General features: G+C 42.0%; 1 protein-coding gene and 1 long non-coding RNA gene across 3 annotated transcripts in view; one reads left to right on the forward strand and one right to left on the reverse strand.

Moving 5' to 3' along the window:
* LOC310847695 overlaps positions 1-14,996 on the forward strand; it is a 198,467-nt gene extending 183,471 nt beyond the window's left edge. The window contains exons 2-5 of one of the 2 annotated variants that reach the window (XR_014565968.1): positions 10,279-12,423; positions 12,511-13,081; positions 13,449-14,652; positions 14,895-14,909. This is a non-coding gene — a long non-coding RNA (uncharacterized lncRNA). Of the gene's footprint in view, positions 1-8,434; positions 12,424-12,510; positions 13,082-13,448; positions 14,653-14,894 lie in introns of those variants that run through there. The other variant, XR_014565969.1, reaches the window with a different exon arrangement.
* On the reverse strand, positions 12,801-21,442 carry CCDC32 (coiled-coil domain containing 32; the record flags this gene model as incomplete). Its single annotated transcript, XM_083745655.1, has 4 exons — positions 21,314-21,442; positions 16,535-16,790; positions 14,447-14,603; positions 12,801-12,942 (listed from the first exon to the last, which is right to left on the reverse strand). The coding sequence occupies exons 2-4, from the start codon at positions 16,776-16,778 to the stop codon at positions 12,801-12,803; spliced, it is 543 nt and encodes a 180-aa protein (XP_083601781.1). The 5' UTR covers positions 16,779-16,790; positions 21,314-21,442.
* Positions 21,443-21,498: the final 56 nt, after the last annotated feature.

Here is a 21,498-nt window from a genome sequence, read left to right on the forward strand (position 1 = left end):
ATGAAATTCATTTCTTATTAACCTTCCTAATAATAAAACAAAGCTGTCCTATTTGAAATGTGTCTTAATATCACAACAGATATGAAAGCTCCATCCCCTTCCATCTGGCCTATAATTTGTATTATTACAATTTGGCCTAACAAAGACAATTGGGGACTGTTCCATTGACCAGTATCATTTAAAACAACCACAACAAGAACAGCCGTTGGGAATATAATTTACAGTATACAAGTTGTTTATATTTTGTGGAATTTGAACTTGAAAAATTTATTGCCGTTTGGACTATTGGCTGCTTCTTTTAGCTTTGATTGCATACCTGGGGCTACATTAAAATACACGATTCGGGATTTGTGAAGGCTAATAGGAAGACCTGCCATCTGTTCAGCTTGAAGTAGCTCCCTTGAAGTAGGCAGAGCCTCTTGTGGGTTACTTACCATGCAGATCATGTTGTCTAGAAGTTTAAAAGATGCTCTTCCGCCTCTCTCCAGGACTCCTTCATATTGGGGTTAGAACAGAAAGTGATAGCTAATGGCTCCAGGGAGAAGTCAAAGAGCAGTGGAAACAAGGGGCAACAGGTGGATGCCCCTGTTGATAGATACAGGGCTTGCTTCAAGGGAAGAGAATTCCAGAGAACTGCTGCCACAACGCTAAAAGCATCTACTCACGCTAGAGTGTTTCTGACCACAGAGGTGTGTGGCACCACTGCTTCAGATGGAGTCCCCAGTCAGAATATATGCTATCTCAGCTTCTTGTTATTTTTTTTAAAAAAAATCAGAAATGATGTCTGTGTCTGACAATACCTGGTGCTTTGTGCCACTTCCATTTTTCGCTCCCTCAGGTGATTTGATGATTATTTCCTAATGCTAAGGAGCACAGACTTACTTTGACTGGCTTCAGGACATTCCCAGAGCCAAATGCAGGGAAATGCAACTGTTCGATTCTTAATGGGGGGGGGGCTCTCTTAAAAAATAATAAGAATCAAGGCAGCCTGAAGCTGTCAGAGGAACAAAATTTCCCAGAAAGATCAATATGCTTTCAATGCACCATGCTGAGATGTTTTAATTATTTCCTGAGGTCAGACTCTGCAGTGAGTTGGTACACAGATTACTGTATGCAATGGCAACAATATTGAGAACTTGAGCAAAAGCCTACTGTTTCAGCTGCCATGTATTTATTTGGGAAGCCCTGGATTTTGTATTTCGTGCATGTGGATTGATAACAGATAATATTGTTTCTGTGAAATACTGAATAGCTTTCACCCAATAAACTGTACTCCAGGATGATAGCAAGCCGCCAAGTTGCTATCCCCATGCATTAAAAACTGCTATGGACCAAGCTTTTCCTGGTGCTACTAATATGCCACATTTCCTACCCTCTGGTGATCAGTGTTATTGATTTTATTTATGTATTTTACCTGCCCCATTTGTACAATTTGGATTGTTAATTTGTGTTTTATTGCTCCTAGGTAATTTTGAGCACCTTTTGATGGAAAGGAGAGATTCAAAGTTAACAACAAAACAGCCAAACATTAAGACTAGGCATGTGTGTGTAGAATTAGAATTTAAAGACACCCTGAAGTGTTGGGACATCTTCATTTTGGAAATGGCAGCTGAAAGCAGGTAGGATTCTTATAGTGGCTCAGATTCAAATGAACACACAGTGTTTTGAACCTGGAGCTTCACACTGGGAAGCGGGGGCTCTGTTGCGGCAAGTCACATCCCAGACCATCTCTGAGCCTAGCTGTGTTAATTGCAGACAAGCAAGAATATCAAGATTTTCAACAGAAAGCAAACCACCGTTACAGCCTCACCCCCTTGAGGCTGTCCGGGTACATCCCTTTTAAAATGCACAAAAGTATTAGGAAAATTTGTAACTTTTCCTTTGTTTGTCTCACTCCTATCCTTCCCTTCATCAGTTCATGATCTAGGGGTAGTGAGGATAACATTTTTCTCCCTTGAAAACTATGCAGAGCTGAAGGAAGTTGGAAGAATAGCCCACTTTCCCACTTCTTCTTTCAGTCCTAGGTGCTTTTCAAAGTTCCGATAATTCTAGAGGCTCTGAGTTTTACACAGGTCTCAGGAAAAGTGAAGGGGTGTGGGTGTTTTCTCTCTGCCTACTCAAACATCCAAATGACCCATAGACCTGAAGAAGGTTGGCAGCCCCTGAACTAAAACATACATGCATCTCACTTGTTAACAGAACAGCAGTGTTAGTATTAATTTAGAGCTGGCTGGGCTCTAAATTACATCTTCATGTACATCTTCAACTCTTGCAAAAAAAAAAAAAAATCAAATCAGTACCAGGGGCAGCTGCATGCCAGAGTGGAAGGCCTCACTGAGATAAAGAATGTCCCTTTACTTATCGTCAACAGGTTTACCACACCTATCAGCCAATCACCCATTCCCACCACCCTTCTGAGTAATACCCCTCCCCACCCTCTCACTATATATAAGGGTCTGGTGACTTCTGTTTCAGTGTATCTGAAGAAGTGTGCATGCACACAAAAGCTCATACCAAGAACTAACTTAGTTGGTCTCTAAGGTGCTACTGGACAATTTTTATTATTTTATATATATATTCTTTACCTATGCGTCTCTCTTTCTGCACTATGTCCACTGAGAAGTCCCACTGTCTTCACTTGGGCTTACACCCTAATTGGTGTGCTTAAGAATGCAGTTTTAAAATACATTTCTATTTTGTATGCTTTTTTATTCATTTTGCTTTTTTCATTTTTAACCGCTGCACCTGCTTCTCTCTCCCTCTTTGTCTTTCCTACTACAAACATACGTTACAAAGGTTGGACACCAGCCAATCTCTGCTGACTGGTAGCAAGATTCCAGGAGGTTCCAAGCACTCACCTGGGGTCTGTGTTCCTTTGAGAATCAAGAGGTAGCTTTAAGAAATATGATTTCACAGATCAGATCAGAAGAATCTTTATTTGCATCAGCCACTACCCATAGCAATAAAATAAAATAAAATGTATTGAAGGTAGAGGTAAAAACTTAACTATACAAAATACATTTTGGAGGTTTACATCAATAATCAAGTAATAGAGATTTATTCACATATTTACACCTGAATTAAGATGGAGTGAGTGACCATCTTACGACATGGTCATCTCAAGAGGGGCTTGCTCCTCACAGCAATGCAGTACTGAAGTCCAAGACATCTCTCCCAGTCTCCCTTCAGCCAGCCTGCCAAGATCTGTTCTGTCTTAGTTCTCCTCCTTCTTCCTCTCACCCAAACAACTCCTTCCCTTCCATTTCCTATCCCAAGCCTAGTTTTGTAGAAGCACATTTTTCCTGTGAATGCAGCCTGCCTGCTCCCCATCACCTTGGTAATCCCACAGCCCTGAGACCCTTCCTTAGATGTCCTAATGACCAGTAATTAGCACTTTTGTCTGTTAGTGGCTTTGCTCTTAACTAGCCCTGCCAATATGGTTTGCATAAGCCAGCTCAGGGATTCCTTGTCTGGTACAGTTCTGCAGCTTGTATTTTTCATTCATATCCCAAATAATAAAAATCCTACCATTTGTTAATTTCTTAGGTTTAGGGGATCCCCCTCAATTTATATCAATACCAACCCTTCAGCTATTAACTGGGTTGTTCTCTGTGGGGACTGCAGGCACAGCTAGTATTTCAAGTCTACAGCTTCCATTAGAACTGCAGTCTGTTATTCAAAAAATTCTGTAATTATTTGTGAAGTTTGTACAATTCAAAGGCACAAAGAGTTAGGGCAGGCATAGGCAAACTCGGCCCTCCAGATGTTTTGGGACTACAACTCCCATCATCCCTAGCTAACAGGACCAATGGTCAGGGATGATGGGAGTTGTAGTCCCAAAACACCTGGAGGGCCAAGTTTGCCTATGCCTGGGTTAGGGTTTATCTCCATACCTGTGGTGCAACAGATAGTCCATAAGCACCTTCTAACCAAAGCACCAATCCCCTTCTGCTTTGCTTCTTGCATGTACCAGTGCAAATTCCATTTCTAAAGCAGTTTTCTATGGCATAACTTGAACATGAGTCATTATGGGGTTGCAGCTGAATACTTGTATTAATACTGTGACATTAAGGTGCACATGTGATGTTTGCCTTCTAAGACAATCAGATGAAGGTGGCCCTGTGGTCTAAACCATTAAGCTTCTTGGGCTTGCTGATCAGAAGGTGGGTGATTCAAATCCCCATGATGGAGTGAGTTCCTGTTGCTCTGTCCCAGCTCCTGCCAACCTAGCAATTCGAAAGCACACTAGTGCAAGCAGATAAATAGGTGCCGTTTCAGTGGGAAGGTAAATGGCGTTTCCATGCACTCTGGCCTCTGCCACGGTGTTCTGTTGGGCCAGAAGCAGTTTAGTCATGATGGTCACATGACCCAGAAAGCTGTCTATGGACAAATGCCGGCTCCCTTGGCCTGCAAAGCGAGATGAGCGCCGCAACCCTATAGTCGCCTTTGACTGGAGTTAACCATCCTGGGGTCCTTACATGTGGTGTTTTCCTTCTAAGGCAATCAGCACTTAATTTTGAGTGCTCATGTTCAGACATACTCAGCACAACACAAAACAGTCTCTCCTAAAACCATAATTTAAATTACCATTATGTCTGGAGACTCCAAGTGTGTTATTCAACATAATTATTCCATATTCGTGTAATTGGCTATTCATGGTGAATCAGGACTAAGTCTTGCTGTCTGAATTTCACTGCCAGATACATCTTGTGTGCTAACTTCCTTTGTTGCCTTTGGAGAAAAACAAGTGGGTCCTGCAACAAAATGTTGCAGCATGGGCTGCCTGTGTTCATTGTTCTAATAAGACAGCCATGTCCTCCTCCAGGATCATCCTTTCCAAGCCCTGCTTAAAATGACCATGCTGTAAGATTCGGATTCCCTCTATGGTGTCAATATGTGAATAAATCATACTTCTTAAAGCTCCAACAGTCACTGTCACACCTTCAGTTCTCTAAAGGAGCATAAGCCCTGGGTGAGCACCTTGAAACCCCTGGAATCTTGCTACCACTGGGCAGAGAGTGAGGATGGCGCCCAACTTTTTAAACATGTTTACTCAGAAGTAAGTCACATTGAGTTCAATGGGACCAATTCCCAGGACAGTATGTATAGAATTGCATCTCAGCTCTCCAGTTGAATTTGGTAGAGTATGAGCAGCTTGTGGATCTAACGTATAGAATAAGAGAACAAGAAGAACATTCCTTTAAAGAAGATTGGAAAATGTTTATTGAATATATGATAAATTCAACAGTGTAAATAAGTTTTGATGGAAGTAATAATCGACTACTGAATGGTTTAGTTGATATAAAATATGCCGGGATTTATGTTATGCAAAATGAACCATTGAAAGAGAAGAAAGGAAGTCATTGATATGTTAAGGTTGTATAAATGAATATTCTAAATTGTAAAATAGAAAATTTAATTAAAATTATATTTATATATATGTAGAGAGAGAGAGAGAGAGAGAGAGAGAGAGAGAATGAGAATTTGGTGGAGTCTAATAGTGTCCAATCTGCATTTGAATTTATTTTTTTCAGTCATGTTCCTTGAGTACAATACATTAATGTCCAAAACAGAAGACCAAGAAGAGGAAGTTGAACAATCTTTTCTAAAAATAATATAACAGATTCCTCAAATTATTCCAGGAACATTCTCAATGTTCTTTCATCTCCCTACCTCCACACCAAATTAACATACAAAGAGATGGCAGATAAACTATACAAAAATAAAACAGAGTCAAAATCAAAACATGCCTTTCAATTAAATATGTAATTTGTGTGGTCTTTAGAAGTCAGTGGTTACCATGGCAATCCATATCCTTTAAAAGCACTCAGCACTGCAAATCTCTTCCTTCATACAATAATGTTGTGGAAGGAAACTGAGGCTTTCTAAGTCTACGCTGCTTTGGAAATGCCAATTTTTATAGTAGTGAAAGAAAATGCAAAAGATAAACACTGTTATTTCACAAGGCAGCTATAATTTCATTGAATAGGGAAAAGAAAAGGAACAGATTCTGTTTTTCTGCAGATTTCATTTGTAGGCAAAGCATGTCTCCATCATCACCAATGAGGTGACAATAGGTATTAAATAGAAACATGAGGTCCCTGAAGACTGGAGATAGGCGAATGTTGTCCCCATCTTCAAAAGATAACTACCAAATGGATACTAGGAAAGGTCTTAAACAAAAGCTTTAGATTACAGTCCTGTACCCACTTACCTGTGAGTAAGCTCCACTGAACACATTGTGCCTTACATCTCAGTAGACATGTATAGGATTGTGCTATTACATCTCTGTCATTGAAAAAAATGAGAACTAAATGTACTAGAGTTTAGCAACAATCTGCTCTAAGTTTTTTAGTTATATATTTCTGGTTGCTACACATAATTCTCCCCCTGAGCCTTCAGGGGGAAAGCTGACAGAAAATGCAAATAAATAGATAAATTCATCACATGGCCCCTTTGTATTCAGGAAAGATTCACAGGAACACTTTATGAAAAATGCAATGGAAAAATCAGGTTTCTGATACATAAACATAGGATACCATAAAGTGGCATTTATGCTCATTAACCTCAGTGGAAATTCTTAAATCTACAAGAGGGAGTGCCAATATGATCAGACAGGAGATAATATTTAAATACAGCATTCTACATTACCAGTGCCAGGCAATGCTGTAATTACATTCTTACCCATTTTTAGAAGATCCTATCTAAATTTCTCTTTCTCACTGATGCATACTTTTCCTTGAGGAGGTGCAGGGGGGAATTGAGTAACAATATGTTTGACCCTTTTGATGCTTTTGAATTATGGTGCTGGAGGAGACTCTTGAGAGTCCCATGGACTGCAAGAAGATCAAACGTATCCATTCTTAAGGAAATCAGCCCTGAGTGCTCACTGGAAGGACAGAGCCTGAAGCTGAGACTCCAATACTTTGGCCACCTCATGAGAAGAGAAGACTCCCTGGAAAAGACCCTGATGTTGGGAAAGATTGAGAGCACAAGGAGAAGGGGACGACAGAGGATGAGATGGTTGGATAGTGTTCTCGAAGCTACAAACATGAGTCTGACCAAACTGCAGGAGGCAATGGAAAACAGGAGTGCCTGGCGTGCTCTGGTCCATGGGGTCACGAAGAGTCGGAAACGACTAAATGACTAAACAACAACATGTTTGACCCAGTGTAGGACCTCTTGTTAGGATACTGAATTTGGACATTCATCCTGAGGTAGCCTACTCACCTCTATCTTTAAGCATTTACCCAGGTTCACCCACCAAATTAATACAGTTTCAGACAAACATCTGGGACATAGATGAATACCTGCTTTAAACAAAGAAATGGATCTTCCAGGATGGTGAAGACATGGCAAGGCTGAAAAGACCTATTCCTACTTTATCTGGGAGTTGGCCCCATTAAACTTAATGGAATTTACTTCTGAGTAGGCATTACAATGTTGGCGTTTCTCTGCTGTGCAGCCTTGAGTAGCTTACCACCAGGTGTACCAGCACACAGACCCAGAAGCCTTCAGTTCCAAGTCTCAGTAGATTGAGTTGTTTGCTATGAAATACGTAGCAGGTCATAATAAGGAAGGGAAAGACCCATCTCCCTCATCCCCCAGTGCCTCCAAGATGGGAACCTGAAGGAATCCATTGTTGGAGTCTCCAATAATACTGTGTGGCTGTGTTTTTGTATCTATGCATGTGTGTGCATATGCACACACACACACACACACACACACACACACACACACGGTTATTAATGGATATAATTTGCCATTAGATTTCAGTAAAAATTCCTCATTCTATTTTGTTTTGTATTCGAATTATAGGATTGGATAGGGTCTTCATAACCTAGAACAGTGGTTCCCAATTGGTGGTCCGTAGACCAGGGGGTATGTGCCCCCATTTACATAACAAAAACTACCATAGAGGTATCAAAATTTTCAAAAGTAGTCCATTGCTGGGCTTTTGAAAAACAGGGGGTCTGCAGTAGCTAGTACTCTGGCCTAGAAGATAAAACAAACAATAAGGTAGTACTCCATTTACCATCCCAATATTTCACAAAATAAGGCTATGTTCCAATAAAAGCATTCATTGGCTGGCTGGCTGCCTCTCCTCGAACAAAACTGGCTGGTTTCTTCATTTCCACATTATGCCAAGTTCTTTTTAGACAAGTAGGATGGTGCCGTCACACTCTTCCAGTTAGCAGCATCTAAGTTTCCATGGTACCTTGGGTCTCAAACTTAATCCCTTCTGGAAGTCCTTTTGACTTCTGAAATGTTCGAAAACCAAGGTGTGGCTTCTGATTGGTGTCGGTGCCCCAGAAACAATAGCCGACAACCACATCGTTCAGCTTCCAAAAAACGTTCGAAAGCTGGAACGCTAACTTCCGAGTTTTCGGCGTTTGGGAACCAAACCAAGGTACCACTGTACATATAATAAATAATATATGAAAGATTCTAAATCACGTGTGCACTTTAACTTTCCAGCCACAATAAGCATATTTTGACAAGATCTCGTGGTAAATTATATCCTGAGAAACAGTTTCTATCCAAATGAAATTTTGGTTTTAAACGCAGTGTAAGGTAGTCTCTATTGGAGTATATTGTATTTAATTATGGGGTATCAGAGTTTTTAGGGAGCTAACCAGGCTGGGATAGCTGGGATAGCAGGCTTGTTGGTTTTTGAATGTCTGATGTAGATTTTTTCAATTTCGTTGTTCTGTATGGGACAATGACAATAAAGATTATCATATTGTATCATATCCAGTAACAATGTTATGTGATGTATGTGTGTGCGCGCATATAGGAATATTAAGAAACAAAAACAGAGCAACAAAATATCATTGGAGTAGCATGTTGCCAACAATAGATCCCATCCCCACTTCAAGCAGACATTTGGATGGCCAGATGTTAAGGATGTTCCTGTAGCTCTTGACTTCCTCCACTGAGTAGTGTGTGGGCAGGAAATCGGAGCGTCCAGCCTTGAAGACCTCCTCCAGCACGGGAAAAAGCCCACCATCCTGGCTCCATTGTCAAGCAGCTCTTACTTGCAGACTTTTCTTTTAATATTCTACCAATCTCTTTCTCCCTGCTCACTGGCCTGCTGTGGGACGGATAGATCGCTCATGGAAGATATCTAAGCTAATCACATGCTTTTGAAATTGGGCAGGCATAAGTACAAGGAGGCATGCTGCCTTTGTGTTCCACTTCTGGCCCTCCTTGAAACATCTGGCTGAATCCAGGTGACATCAAAAGGTACAAAATCATGTATATTATATATTTATGCAAAAAAATCTAGGGGTTTCATTTTCACCCTCTGCATGCTGCACCAGTGAGGCTGAGTTATTGGTTACTGGGGCCAGATGTCAGACAACAATGTTCAAGGCCATGTTAGGGAGGAATATGTGTGTGTTGTCTGGGAGGAAGCAAGATCTACTTTTCTCAGGCAAAGTGTTCCTCAAGAGGTATCAGAAGGAAATGTTTGAAAATTGATGAACGACCACTATAGATAAAGAGGATTTACTCCACACAACTATTTTGAGGACAGGTTATAACAATGTATAAAAGCCATAGCAGAAATTGGTAATTGAACAGGTGATGTGTAGGGAGAAGGGATGAAAGTATTTTGAAATGATAGTTGGAAAAGTTATTTTATTGGGAGCAGCAAAGAGGGGACATCTGTGGGTGGGTGGGAAGTCAGCTTTTAAATATGTATTGAATTTGTTTTAATTTGGTGGCAATTTGTGGAAAATTATGGAAAATCAATAAAAAATATTGGCAAAATCAACAGAGAGGCCACAGAGGAAATGGAAAAGTGTTTTAATTGATGCTTCTTCAGAGTCTAGGGCAATTGCTGTGATTAGCATTAACAGTACATTTTAAAATAGAAACAATATGATGTCACACCCACACACCCAGGAGTAGTTTGACCTGCCAGGATAGCAATTGCTCCATGGATTTGTCATTTAGCAGGAAATAATATTAACTGTGTGATGAACCCAGGGTTTGTGCCCATATACTGCATCATTCACAGGGACCTAGTTCTGCTTCTCTTGCCTCCTGCTAAACAGGGAACACAGGCCTGGTTCACATGACATGGTCAACCAAATTGTGCCTTATGGAGACCAAATAATCGTCCAGGCTTCCAGAGATGGGCTTGCAGGTGCTCTGCCCCAATTCTTCTTGCTCCCATGCTGAGCTTAGCTGAAGTTTGGCTTAGCATGTTATCCTAAGCAGGACTCCCGGTTAAGTTCTCTCCTCTAACCAGCATAACTGAGTATAAATAAGAAGGAAGACAGGTAGACTTGGAGGAATCTGAGTTTGGTGGGGCAGCACCACATTTTCCCTAATGGATCAGCCTCCACTGGTTCTTGCTGTTCCCGAGTTTCAATTTGCCTGTTCCTAATCCTACCCACTTAACCGTTCTCTCTTGCTACTTCTTTCTCAGGTCCCGGTGTCTCCTTTTCATAGAATTATAGGACTGTAAAGTTGCAAGGGACCCTGAGGATTATCTAGTCTGACTCTTTGCAATGCAGGAATTTCAACTAAAGCATCCATGACAGATGGAAAACCAACCTCCAAGGAAGGAGGGCCCTATCCTTTTAATTCACCGGGAAAGGGTGTGTGTGTGTGTTCCTAACTCCTCCATACTCTGTGTAGAGCCTAATGCACTGACGACACTAAATAAAGACAGCAAACTTTAAAAGCCTCAGTTCTGAAATCGCATGTTCTTCTATCACAACACAAAACCATGTGAAGAGCCACAAAGGTACATCATTTATACAACAGGCAAATATGTTTTGATGGATCAAGACAGAAGTCAGGGAAACTCAATTTTGAAAAGGCATATTAACTACGCAAATAGACAACCTAGAGACTATCCCACCAATGTGACAGCAATATATGCAGTTCATCATCCATAACATATTACCAGAGCAGAAAAACTCAGAGGGAAGTGAAACATAAAATGATGGGAAATAATAAAATGTAAACTTCCCCAATTTTGAGATGTTTTGTCTAACAAATTTCCGGATAATTTCAGCAAAACTGCAATTTTGGAGAGCAGGCAACCACAGCACACATTTCCAAATACTTCAGAAACACATATACCTACCTGCATACTTTAACAGTGCTATGCTAATTTTTTTCCAGGTTCAATATTTCCTATTTTGCCATCTTGGCTTGCCAGCAGTGCCAAACCCAATTCAGCTATTGCTTTGTTACCTTTTTCAAAAAAAGCACTCTGAGACCAGTGAAGTCACTATATAGCCATTCAGACCTAACATATCACCAATGGCAAAAAAAAATATTCAAGCCAAGTTTGCTTTCAATGATATCACCATGCAATCAGATCCAGTTGTTTGCATTATTGTAACTCCACTGTCTGCAAGAAGCAGAAAGTCAGTGAGGGGAAAATGGCACAAAAGCAGCAACTGACCTGGGCTGCTACACATGTTGAAAGGTATCAGGGAAGGGAGCGGTGAAGGGCTATGGATGGCCACAGAGTGAGGGAACGTAATGAAAATGAAGTCAAGGCATGACATGTGGCTGCAGCACAAACATTTTCACCTCCTTTTGCATGCACTGACACACACGGAACACACACACATAAGTGAATATGCCACAGGGAGTAAAAAGGTTAATGAACGACATCCTCCTTATCCAGCTCGCCACTGATTTCATACTTGGTCTTATTTATGCCAACTAAATTCCTACAGTTTTAATTCCATATTGTTTCGGAATACATTTTTCTTTTCTTCTTGCAGCAAGGCAAACTGAGAGTGAAGAAGAAAGCATGGATATTCCATTAGCTGGAAAAGATGCTTGGGGAAATCAGATCTCATAAATGGCAAAGCAAAGTAGCTCCATTCCAGAACAGTTTTAAATTCAGAGTTTTAAGAAAATAACTACATGAAGTGCTACACTTTTCAATTCAAGACCTGCTTGCTTGCAAGGACAAAGACAACAATTTTAACAAAAAGAGGGCTGTGTGGGTTTTTTCTAGTAGAAGACGCTTCATCTCTTTAAGACTGAAACTGAATGTAAAATGTAGTGGTGTGTATCTTATCCCCCCAATTTTTTTTTCTTCCTAAAAGCAAAAGCAAAGGTTGCCAAGATCACTCAAAACTGCACCCGCGGTTGCTTTTCACTTCACAGGGGAAATGATACAGGCATGTTTGGGCTTTTAAAAAAAAGTTGGGAAAAGAGATACACACGAGTTTCAGTCTTAGAAGTCATACATTTGGGGATTATATGCTGTGAGGAAAGGAATGTTTTCTCGTCCTGAAATTTGAGAGTACAATGTTTTTGCACAGTCCATTGAAGTGTGAGGTGACGAATTGTCTGAAATAATGCAGTTTACAGGATCCACGTGCATGCAAGTCCTCCAAAAAGAACACAACAAAAACCTCTGAGAATGATGCAGAATGATGTGTTGTTGTTTTCTTTTCTGTCTTTTGTTAGTTGTGAAAATTAATAAATATTATTTTTTTAAAAAAAGAGAATGATGCAGACCCAAAGAAAAGAGACCATAAAGGAGAAGAGCGAAGCAAATGGATGAACTCTTCACTCCCATGCCTGACTCAGGTCCATCTCATTATCCAAAGATTATATCCACTGCCTTTTATGTTCAGTCACCTTAGTAGATTCTTACATATGACTAGATTTAAATCTGCAACTTCAAAGCCACTGAAATTTAAGAAGTACGGTGGAAAGTGTGGTCTACTATCACCAAGCACTGGCCCTTCCCTCCTCTTGCTGCTTTAAAAGAAACTGCACCAGTCCCTGGACTGGAGGCAAAGGTCAACATTTCACTGTTCTACAGCCATCATCAGTTCTTCTTCTGTCTCTTGCTTCTCTATACGAGCCTCGAGCGGAATCAAATACTGCACTTCCTCGGTGCTGACGGCCACTTTCTCAGGCTGTAGCCAACGCTTCAAGTGTTCCAGAGTGCTGAGAGAAAGCAGAAAGGGCAGGGAACAGTAAAGAAAGAAGGCAAAAGAGCAGGACCAGCCCCCACCCCATCCCCACTAATCATTTCAACTATTTTCTAACTAAATGTAATGGAAGGAACTTTTGACTGTCAGAGTAGGTAAAGGTAAAGGGACCCCTGACCATTAGGTTCAGTCGTGACCGACTCTGGGGTTGCGACGCTCATCTCGCTTTAGAGGCCGAGGGAGCCAGTGTTTGTCTGCAGACAGCTTCCGGGTCATGTGGCCAGCATGACTAAGCTGCTTCTGGCAAACCAGAGCAGCGTACGGAAACACCGTTTACCTTCCCTTACCTATTTATCTACTTGCACTTTGATGTGCTTTCTAACTGCTAGGTTGGCAGGAGCAGGGACTGAGCAACGGGAGCTCACCCCATCGTGGGGATTTGAACCGCCGACCTTATGATCAGCAAGTCCTAGGCTCTGTGGTTTAACCCACAGCACCACCCGCGTCCGACTGTCAGATTAGAGAGGCCCAAATTCAAATCCCACTCAGCCCTGAAGCTGGGTGAGCCTGGGCCGTTCACTCTCTCAGTCCAAGCTACCCCACATCTTAGAAAAGGTTTGAGTTAGGGCTAAACTCCAACGGTTTAGGGAATTCTGTGACAAGCAGCTATTGAGGAACACCTATCAGTTCAGCACAAGTCCTCTCCAGAGAGGGCACACTGCAGATAGGTGAGTCCCTTGTTCCCCTATGAAGAAACACAGAAAACTAGCACAGAGAGAAATGGCTCAGCTAGAACAGTTCTCCAATGGACTAGTTTTCTACATGAAATGAGTTTTCGACCTAGAGCAGAAACCAAAGAATACACAGATAATAGGAATTGGGGAAAAGTCTCCTCTAGGGTCAGACTAACAGGGCAATCCAAACCCAGACCAGGCAGTAACAGGGCGTGGTAAGAGTGGTAGAGACACCACTAGATCTGCAGCCCTGTCACTCACATCAGTTGGGGCAGGAGGCAGTGCGGGGGGCAGGCAAATTGTTGCACCAGGCCATTGGCCAACAAGTGATGGCAATGGGGCTGGCTCAGGATCCAGTGGATTTTGGTTCAGATCAGCCCATCTTCTGGGATGCCCCATTTGGGGGTTTTTGGGGGCTACTGCAGGCAGTAAATGCACAACACATGCACATTTGGCGAGTGGAATGGAGTTCCAGGCCAGCAGAGTGATGCTGTTATCACTTTATGGGGGAGGTCTAGGGGGGTGCTGAGCAGAGGGATGACTCTGCCTAATCCAACCCTGCTTCCCCACAACACAAAGGGTTTTTTCCAGTCTGCGCATGATGCAGTCTGCACGCGATCAGAAAAACACCCTAGTGTGTTTTGACCTGAGCCCTGGCACTGAAAACAGGGCTGAGGGCAAACCGTGGCTTGAATTAAGAACAGCCCTCACTCCATAAGTGGTGGGCACTTCGATAAGATGTACACTTCAAAAGCCATTGCATGAATAAAAGCCTCATTGAATTACCTCTCGTCAGATTCAGTTCCCTCCGTGTAAAATTCAGACTCAGACTTCTCCTGCAGAAACCTGTCCCAGCATTCTTTCTTTGCCTGAGAAAGAGTGTGCAGCATGTCTTTCGAGGTCACCTCCTGTGACAAACCCTTTATCCTCATCAATCTTCTCTCTAGAGGCGGGGAGGGGAAATCACACAAGTGTGGCCAAGTTATAGATAGGTAGCCGTGTTGGTCTGCCATAGTCAAAACAAAATAAAAAAATTCCTTCCAGTAGCACCTTAAAGACCAACTAAGTTAGTTCTAGGTATGAGCTTTCGTGTGCATGCACACTTCTTCAGATACCACTGAAGAAGTGTGCATGCACACGAAAGCTCATACCTAGAACTAACTTAGTTGGTCTTTAAGGTGCTACTGGAAGGATTTTTTTTATTTTGTTTTAAGTGTGGCCAAGGTATAGTCAGGAATTTTCAATCCAAACCATTTCATGGGTTTTCATATGAATCGTAAATCACCATTTAAGCCAGGGTGACTCATCACTGGCTGTCCGTTGTTGCTGGACCACCAACTCCCATCACCCCTGACTATTGGCTGCATTGTGTGGGGTGGGACTAATGGGAGTTGGAATCCAACAACATCTGGGTTGGATGAGCACAGGTTGGGCTAGGGCTGGGTGATATACCGTCCAAAACTGGTTTGAAGTCCATATCGTGATATCTAGGGTTGCCACAAGTCCAGAAAAACCTTGACATGTCCTCTTTCGGGGGCCAACATGCCCATCTGGGCAGATTTTTACATTTTAAAGGAAATGTCCAGGGTTTTTTTGGTTTTTCTGGGCTTCGGCTTGGGCAGCCCAAGCTCAGACAATATTTATTTATTTACTTACTTACATCTTTATTTCAGACATCGTGATATATTGGTATATTGCAATGTTTAGCTGGTGATATAGCACAATGTTGAAAACCAGGTATTGCCCAGCCTTAGGTTGGGCACCTCTGACTGAAAGTATCCATTTTACCACAGTGCTATATTAGATATTTCTCTTCCATGTCCTGACTTTTGCTCATTTTAATTTTGTCAGAGAATCGGTAAAAAAGAACTAGCATGCAGTGCCTCACTAAACTACTTTTTCCTCCACTGCCCACTCATGTTCTCATTCCCAAACCCATAATAAAAATGGAAATCAGAAATGGTTCTGCATTAAATCTGTATCTACACTAAAATAAACAATGGAAGTACATTTCATTCTAGGTTAAGGATCACTGCTCACCCATCTGCCTAGAAATATTTGAAAGGAGAGACTCAATTGAAATTATTGTGTGCAGAGCACGCAAGCAAGAAGTTTAATGGAAGTCTTCAAGTTCTTGTTCTGGAAATTTAGCTGCAGCAAATTCTTTTCTTCTCCCAGCAGAACGCTAGATGGATTATATTCCTCTCTCGCTGCACAAAAGTTATTGGAAAGAACAATCTAATATACTCTTCAGAGTTTTATGCAGGAATAAATTAGATAAAATTGGTCAAAGGTTTTATCTCACACATTGCCTGCTTCTGTAGTGACAATTATCTTGTCATTCCAGTGCTCTTAAAAATAAATTGTAGAACCTTTCTGAAGTCCTGAGAAGATCCAAAAATGTACAGTACAGGAGAGACTGAGATCAATGATTTACACAAAAAGTAACAATGGTCACAGATTTTCAGGCCACTTCCACCTATTGTGGAACAGATCCATTGTCTTTAACAGGCATAGGCAAACTCGGCCCTCCAGATGTTTTGGGACTACAATTTCCACCATCCCTGACCACTGGTCCTGTTAGCTAGGGATCATGGGAGTTGTAGTCCCAAAACATCTGGAGGGCCGAGTTTGCCTATGCCTGGTCTTTAACATATAATTTTGGACTGAATGGATTTTTAGTTCAAAAGCCTTGATTTTCAGCTGATCAAAACACTAATACTTGCTGTTTGGGATTAAATGCATACAGATGAACAATTCCCCCCCTCCCCGCCATGTTACAGCAATAATAATTACAATTAATAATTACTACTCTCAAAGGTTAGGTATTGACTGCAACAAATTCTCCAACTCAGCAGCTCCCAATATACTGACCTAAAGATGCCAGATAAGCATCTGAATCCTTCAGTGGTGCCCAGGGCTTCATGCTTTCTTGGAAAGTGGTGTTCATGACTTCGTTCTGACTTTCCACATGAACGTGAGCATCTGTGAATGAATCTGCAAATGCATTGCTTGACTCATCATTCTTGTCTGGATGTGGCAGGGATGAGCAGATTTCAGCCCAGAGGTCCTGGCTGGAAATCGTGACTATGGAGTCAATACTTTCAATCATTATCATGATGGAGAAATCCTGGGGGGGAAATATGTAGTTTATGAACTGCGTAATACAATGCATACATCTATATATTTCCTCCCTCTTCTATCCTATAAAGATGAGAAGCCATGGGATTTTCAGTTCTCATTCAAAACAAAACTAACAAAAACAAAAACCAGAAGTCAAACTGCTCAAAGACTACTGAGTGCTTGTAAAAATCCAGGCACATAACCAGTGGCACCCTCTACAGAAGTCAGCTTCATCTCACTAGCTCCTAGAATGCCCAGCTAGTGCCTACTTTTTTGGAGATTTTACGCAATCCTGTTTCCATGCAAAGGATTAGGCTGTACAGAGTGGAATTTATTTATTTATTTATTTATTTATTTATTTATTTATTTATTTATTTATTTTTGGTACAGTTAAGGCATCATGCTTATGTTTTAAATCTCACGCTTAAAGTTACAGCTTGAAGTACTTTTCTGAATTTGCAATCCCATACCCACTTACTTGGGAGTTAGGCTCAAGAAAGTCAATGATACATAGCTATGGGTAGACATGTGTAGGATTGCACTATAAGTGAACTTGCCTTGGTTTAGTAAAATTACTGATGCTATGCCGCAGTGTCCTGCACAGAGGTTGTCTCTGTTCACCTTCCCTTTTAAAATCTCTAAAACTTTTAAAAATCTAAAACAAGACCTGTGTCCCAGGTAATAGCCTCTTCAGGTCCAATCTTCATCAGTTCCAAATATAGAAGAAGAAGAAGAAGAAGAAGAAGAAGAAGAAGAAGAAGAGGAGGAGGAGGAGGAGTTTGGATTTGATATCCCGCCTTTCACTCGCTTTAAGGAGTCTCAAAGCGGCTAACATTCTCCTTTCCCTTCCTCCCCCACAACAAACACTCTGTGAGGTGAGTGGGACTGAGAGACTTCAGAGAAGTGTGACTGGCCCAAGGTTACCCAGCAGCTGCATGTGGAGGAGCAGAGACGCGAACCTGGTTCCCCAGATTACAAGACTACTGCTCTTAACCACTACACCACACTGGCTCCAAATATACCATGTCTAGGGAAAATGTTACGCATTTGGAGGGTGGATATGAGCAGACATAGCGGATGTATCACAGACCGAAACAAAATAAACTGTAGGATGGTTTAAAATATGTATTAATGAACTGCTGTGGTTGCTTAAATTGTTGAGATATAATGAATATTCTAATGCACTGCAGGGGGTTGGCTAGATTGGGGTCCCTTCCAACTCAACAGTTCTATGATTCTAATTCTCTCAGTTAAGGCTGTAAGTTAAGTGATTGGGAAATAACTTAGAATCTTTCACCTGAATCTCAAAAGCACCACAACAGTCTTGCACACAGTGTTGGAAATGTCTTAAGAGGCATATAAATGGTTTAAATAAATAAAAGCGTTTAGAGACTTGGGGTGGGTTTGGGTATCAGTTGAGAAGCATCAGTTTGTAGGGGAGGGAGGGGTGTTGAAAGGATTAACAAGTAAAAAACAAGATTAAAGCTGGGGTATAGGGAAAAAAAATGGGTTATGCTAAAGAACACTTAATGTAACAGCCTAGATGGTTGTCAAGCCAGGATATTAAACCAACTTCATACGATGAAGGAACAAAGGAAGGAATGGAAGAGCTAAGTGGAAGGGCATAAGGCTTGTTCATATATTGGTTAACTTGCCAAGATACAATCATTCAAACTCTCCCAACATTTAGACAGAGGAATAGTTTGGACAGAGAAAAGGACATGTATTTCATCATGTATTTTTATGCGTTTGAATCCCACGGTTCATGTTGCTGTGATAAATTTTATTAGTGATTTGTATTTTAATATTGTGTAGTAGGGGTTGTGAAGAAAACCAGCTTGCTAACCTTTATTGTCTTATAGATACCTACCAACAAGATGACAGGAAGCTGTTTGTTCTTTAATGTAGGAAGTTACAGCAATAGCGATGGTGGCAAATGCACAGGATTGGGGTGGGGGTGTCAGTGAGGTGTCCTACCTACAACAAGGGAGCATAAAAACTCTGACCGTTCTAAATTAACAAAACAAAAAAAATTCCTTCCAGTAGCACCTTAAAGACCAACTAAGTTAGTTCTTGGTATGAGCTTTCGTGTGCATGCACACTTCTTCAGATACACTGAAACAGAAGTAACCAGACCCTTCTATATAGTGAGAAGGTGGGGAGGGGTATTACTCAGAAGGGTGGTGGGAATGGGTGATTGGCAGATAGCTGTGATGAGCCTGTTGACGACTCTTAACGACTGCAATAGGTCTTACAGGAAAAAGCAAGGGGTAAGAAGGTGAAAAATGGCTTTGTCATGTATAATGAGATAAGAATCCAATGTCTTTGTTCAGACCAGGTCTCTCCATGGTTTTAAGTTTGGTGATAAGTTGCAATTCAGCAGCTTCTCTTTCCAGTCTATTTCTGAAATTCCTTTGTAGTAAAACAGCTACTTTGAGATCTTGTATAGAATGTCCTGGGAGATTGAAGTGTTCTCCTACTGGTTTCTCTGTCTTGTGATTCCTGATGTCAGAAGAAACATGGCTATGGAAGACCAACACGGCTACCTATCTGTAACTAAATTAACAACATGGTTTAAATGTCTGGCCAACCAACCAATCAACCACAAGGTTCAGGGCCAGTTCACATAAGCATGTATAGGAAATAGGGGGTATTCCATAGGCAGGCCATCAGATTTGGCAAACCAATCCATCCTACGTACCAATAGAGAAATCACTCTCCAAGTATGAATATTTAGGTAGGCAAAAGAAGGAAGGTATCAGCAGGCTTGGAGGAAACTTCAAAGTGTGCAGCCATACAAAAAATATTTAGGGAAAAAATCTAAAGGGTGGGAATAACAGAAGAGGCTTTATTCAGCATTGTTATGTACTGAGTTGAATAGGATCCAAAATGCAGCAGTCTCCACAGGAGCCACCCAATCCAGCTCCAGGTGGAAGTGAATCCACAACCTGATTGGCTTACAGGAGAATCCTGGAATTAGCCAATCGCGTGGGGCCCATTGTGTAAATAATGTATACAAAAGCAGACATTCTGGGGGAACTTCCATTCCTCCTCAACACAATGAGCTGAATAAAGAGCATGAAATCCACTCTCGACTCCGAGTATATTTCAAGCATAGACCTCAGCAAGTGTAATTGTCACATTCTGGGCAGAGTTAGCAGAAGTGATAAGTCTACACGTACGCAGAAGGGGCAAACTAGGTACGTGTAAAGCAGAAATGTCTTTAAGTCACTGCTTGTACTTCTTGCAACAGGGAAACCAAAGAAAGCCCAACAAAGACTGATCATGCTCAGTAGGCACACTTAATACCATAGGAGTGGGAAGGACAAATAGAAAACTAGCAGAATGGATTATCCTGAAAAAGGGGTGGGGGGTGGCAAGCACCCTGATCGGTATTCCACATACTGCTGCAGTGTTAATCTGCTCTTGTATCGCAGCGTGTACCGGGAAACCAGAATTAAATGCAGAACAGGACGTCTGCTACCGGTATTTCTAAAGGACAATCGAGCCTGCCTACGTGTGGTGTATCATTCGTGTGTGTGAATGTTTTTATTACCCGCGTTTCGCACGTACGTCTTACAGCTACAGTCAAAATAGTCAACTGCTAAGCCATGGGCTCTTTCCAATGGTGTGAAGCAGCAGGTTGGGAGTAAGGCCTCAGGGGGGCTGGGGGGGGGGGTCGGAGAAAAGCTACAGCAGCCACCTCCCCTGGTCACTGTGACCAGGCCACACTTCTGCCACTGGATTTCGGACACACGACCCTCCAAGTCCACAGACCTGGGATCCCGCTGCGCACGAGATAAAAGCAATAGGACACAAGGGACAATAAGGCAAGGGGATAAAATCGTATGTCCCCACCAACAAGAAAAAGTGGGCGCTTTTGCAATCATAAACTGGACACACCTCCTGACTCTGAATTGATTCTAGAATGAACTGATATTAGAAAGTACAGTATTTCAATTAAATGGTTATGATTTTTTGTAAACGGTGTTATTTTTTACTAGTTACAGATAGGTAGCCGTGTTGGTCTGCCATAGTCAAAACAAAAAAATTCCTTCCAGTAGCACCTTAAAGACCAACTAAGTTAGTTCTTGGTATGAGCTTTCGTGTGCATGCACACTTCTTCAGATTCAGATTCTTCAGGTATCTGAAGAAGCGTGCATGCACACGAAAGCTCATACCAAGAACTAACTTAGTTGGTCTTTAAGGTGCTACTGGAAGGAATTTTTTTGTTTTTATTTTTTACTGTTGTTAGCCGCTCTGAGCCCGGCTTAGGCTGGGGAGGGCGGGATATAAATAAAATTTTATTATTATTTATTATGTGTGTTTGTGGGGGCGATGACATTCGGAGCAATCCTGAGAGTAGTTCTTGGCGTTAAGGTCAGGACAGCAAACGCGCCTGGCGGGAGAGGCCTCTCACGGTGGCTTTTCCAGGTGGTCCCCTGCCTCCCCCGGGGCCTATGGGCTCCCATGCACCCGCATCCCCCCCCCCCGCCGGCGTCCCCTCCTGCGCCCCTCCTGTTCGCCTACCTGCAGCGGCTGAGGCTGCTCTGCCCCCTCCGTCGCTTTCAGAGTCCACAAAGGGCAGAAGTCTCGGGAGCCAGGAAGGGCGGGGCGGGGAGCAAGGAACCGACTGTTGTCCCAAACTGGCCAATCAGTGAACAGAGCACAGCTTTCCCGCTCCCATAGGCTGCGGAGGGATACCAATCACCACC

Source organism: Podarcis gaigeae (assembly GCF_964106915.1).
Source record: "Podarcis gaigeae genome assembly, chromosome: 1".
Lineage (NCBI taxonomy): Eukaryota > Metazoa > Chordata > Lepidosauria > Squamata > Lacertidae > Podarcis > Podarcis gaigeae.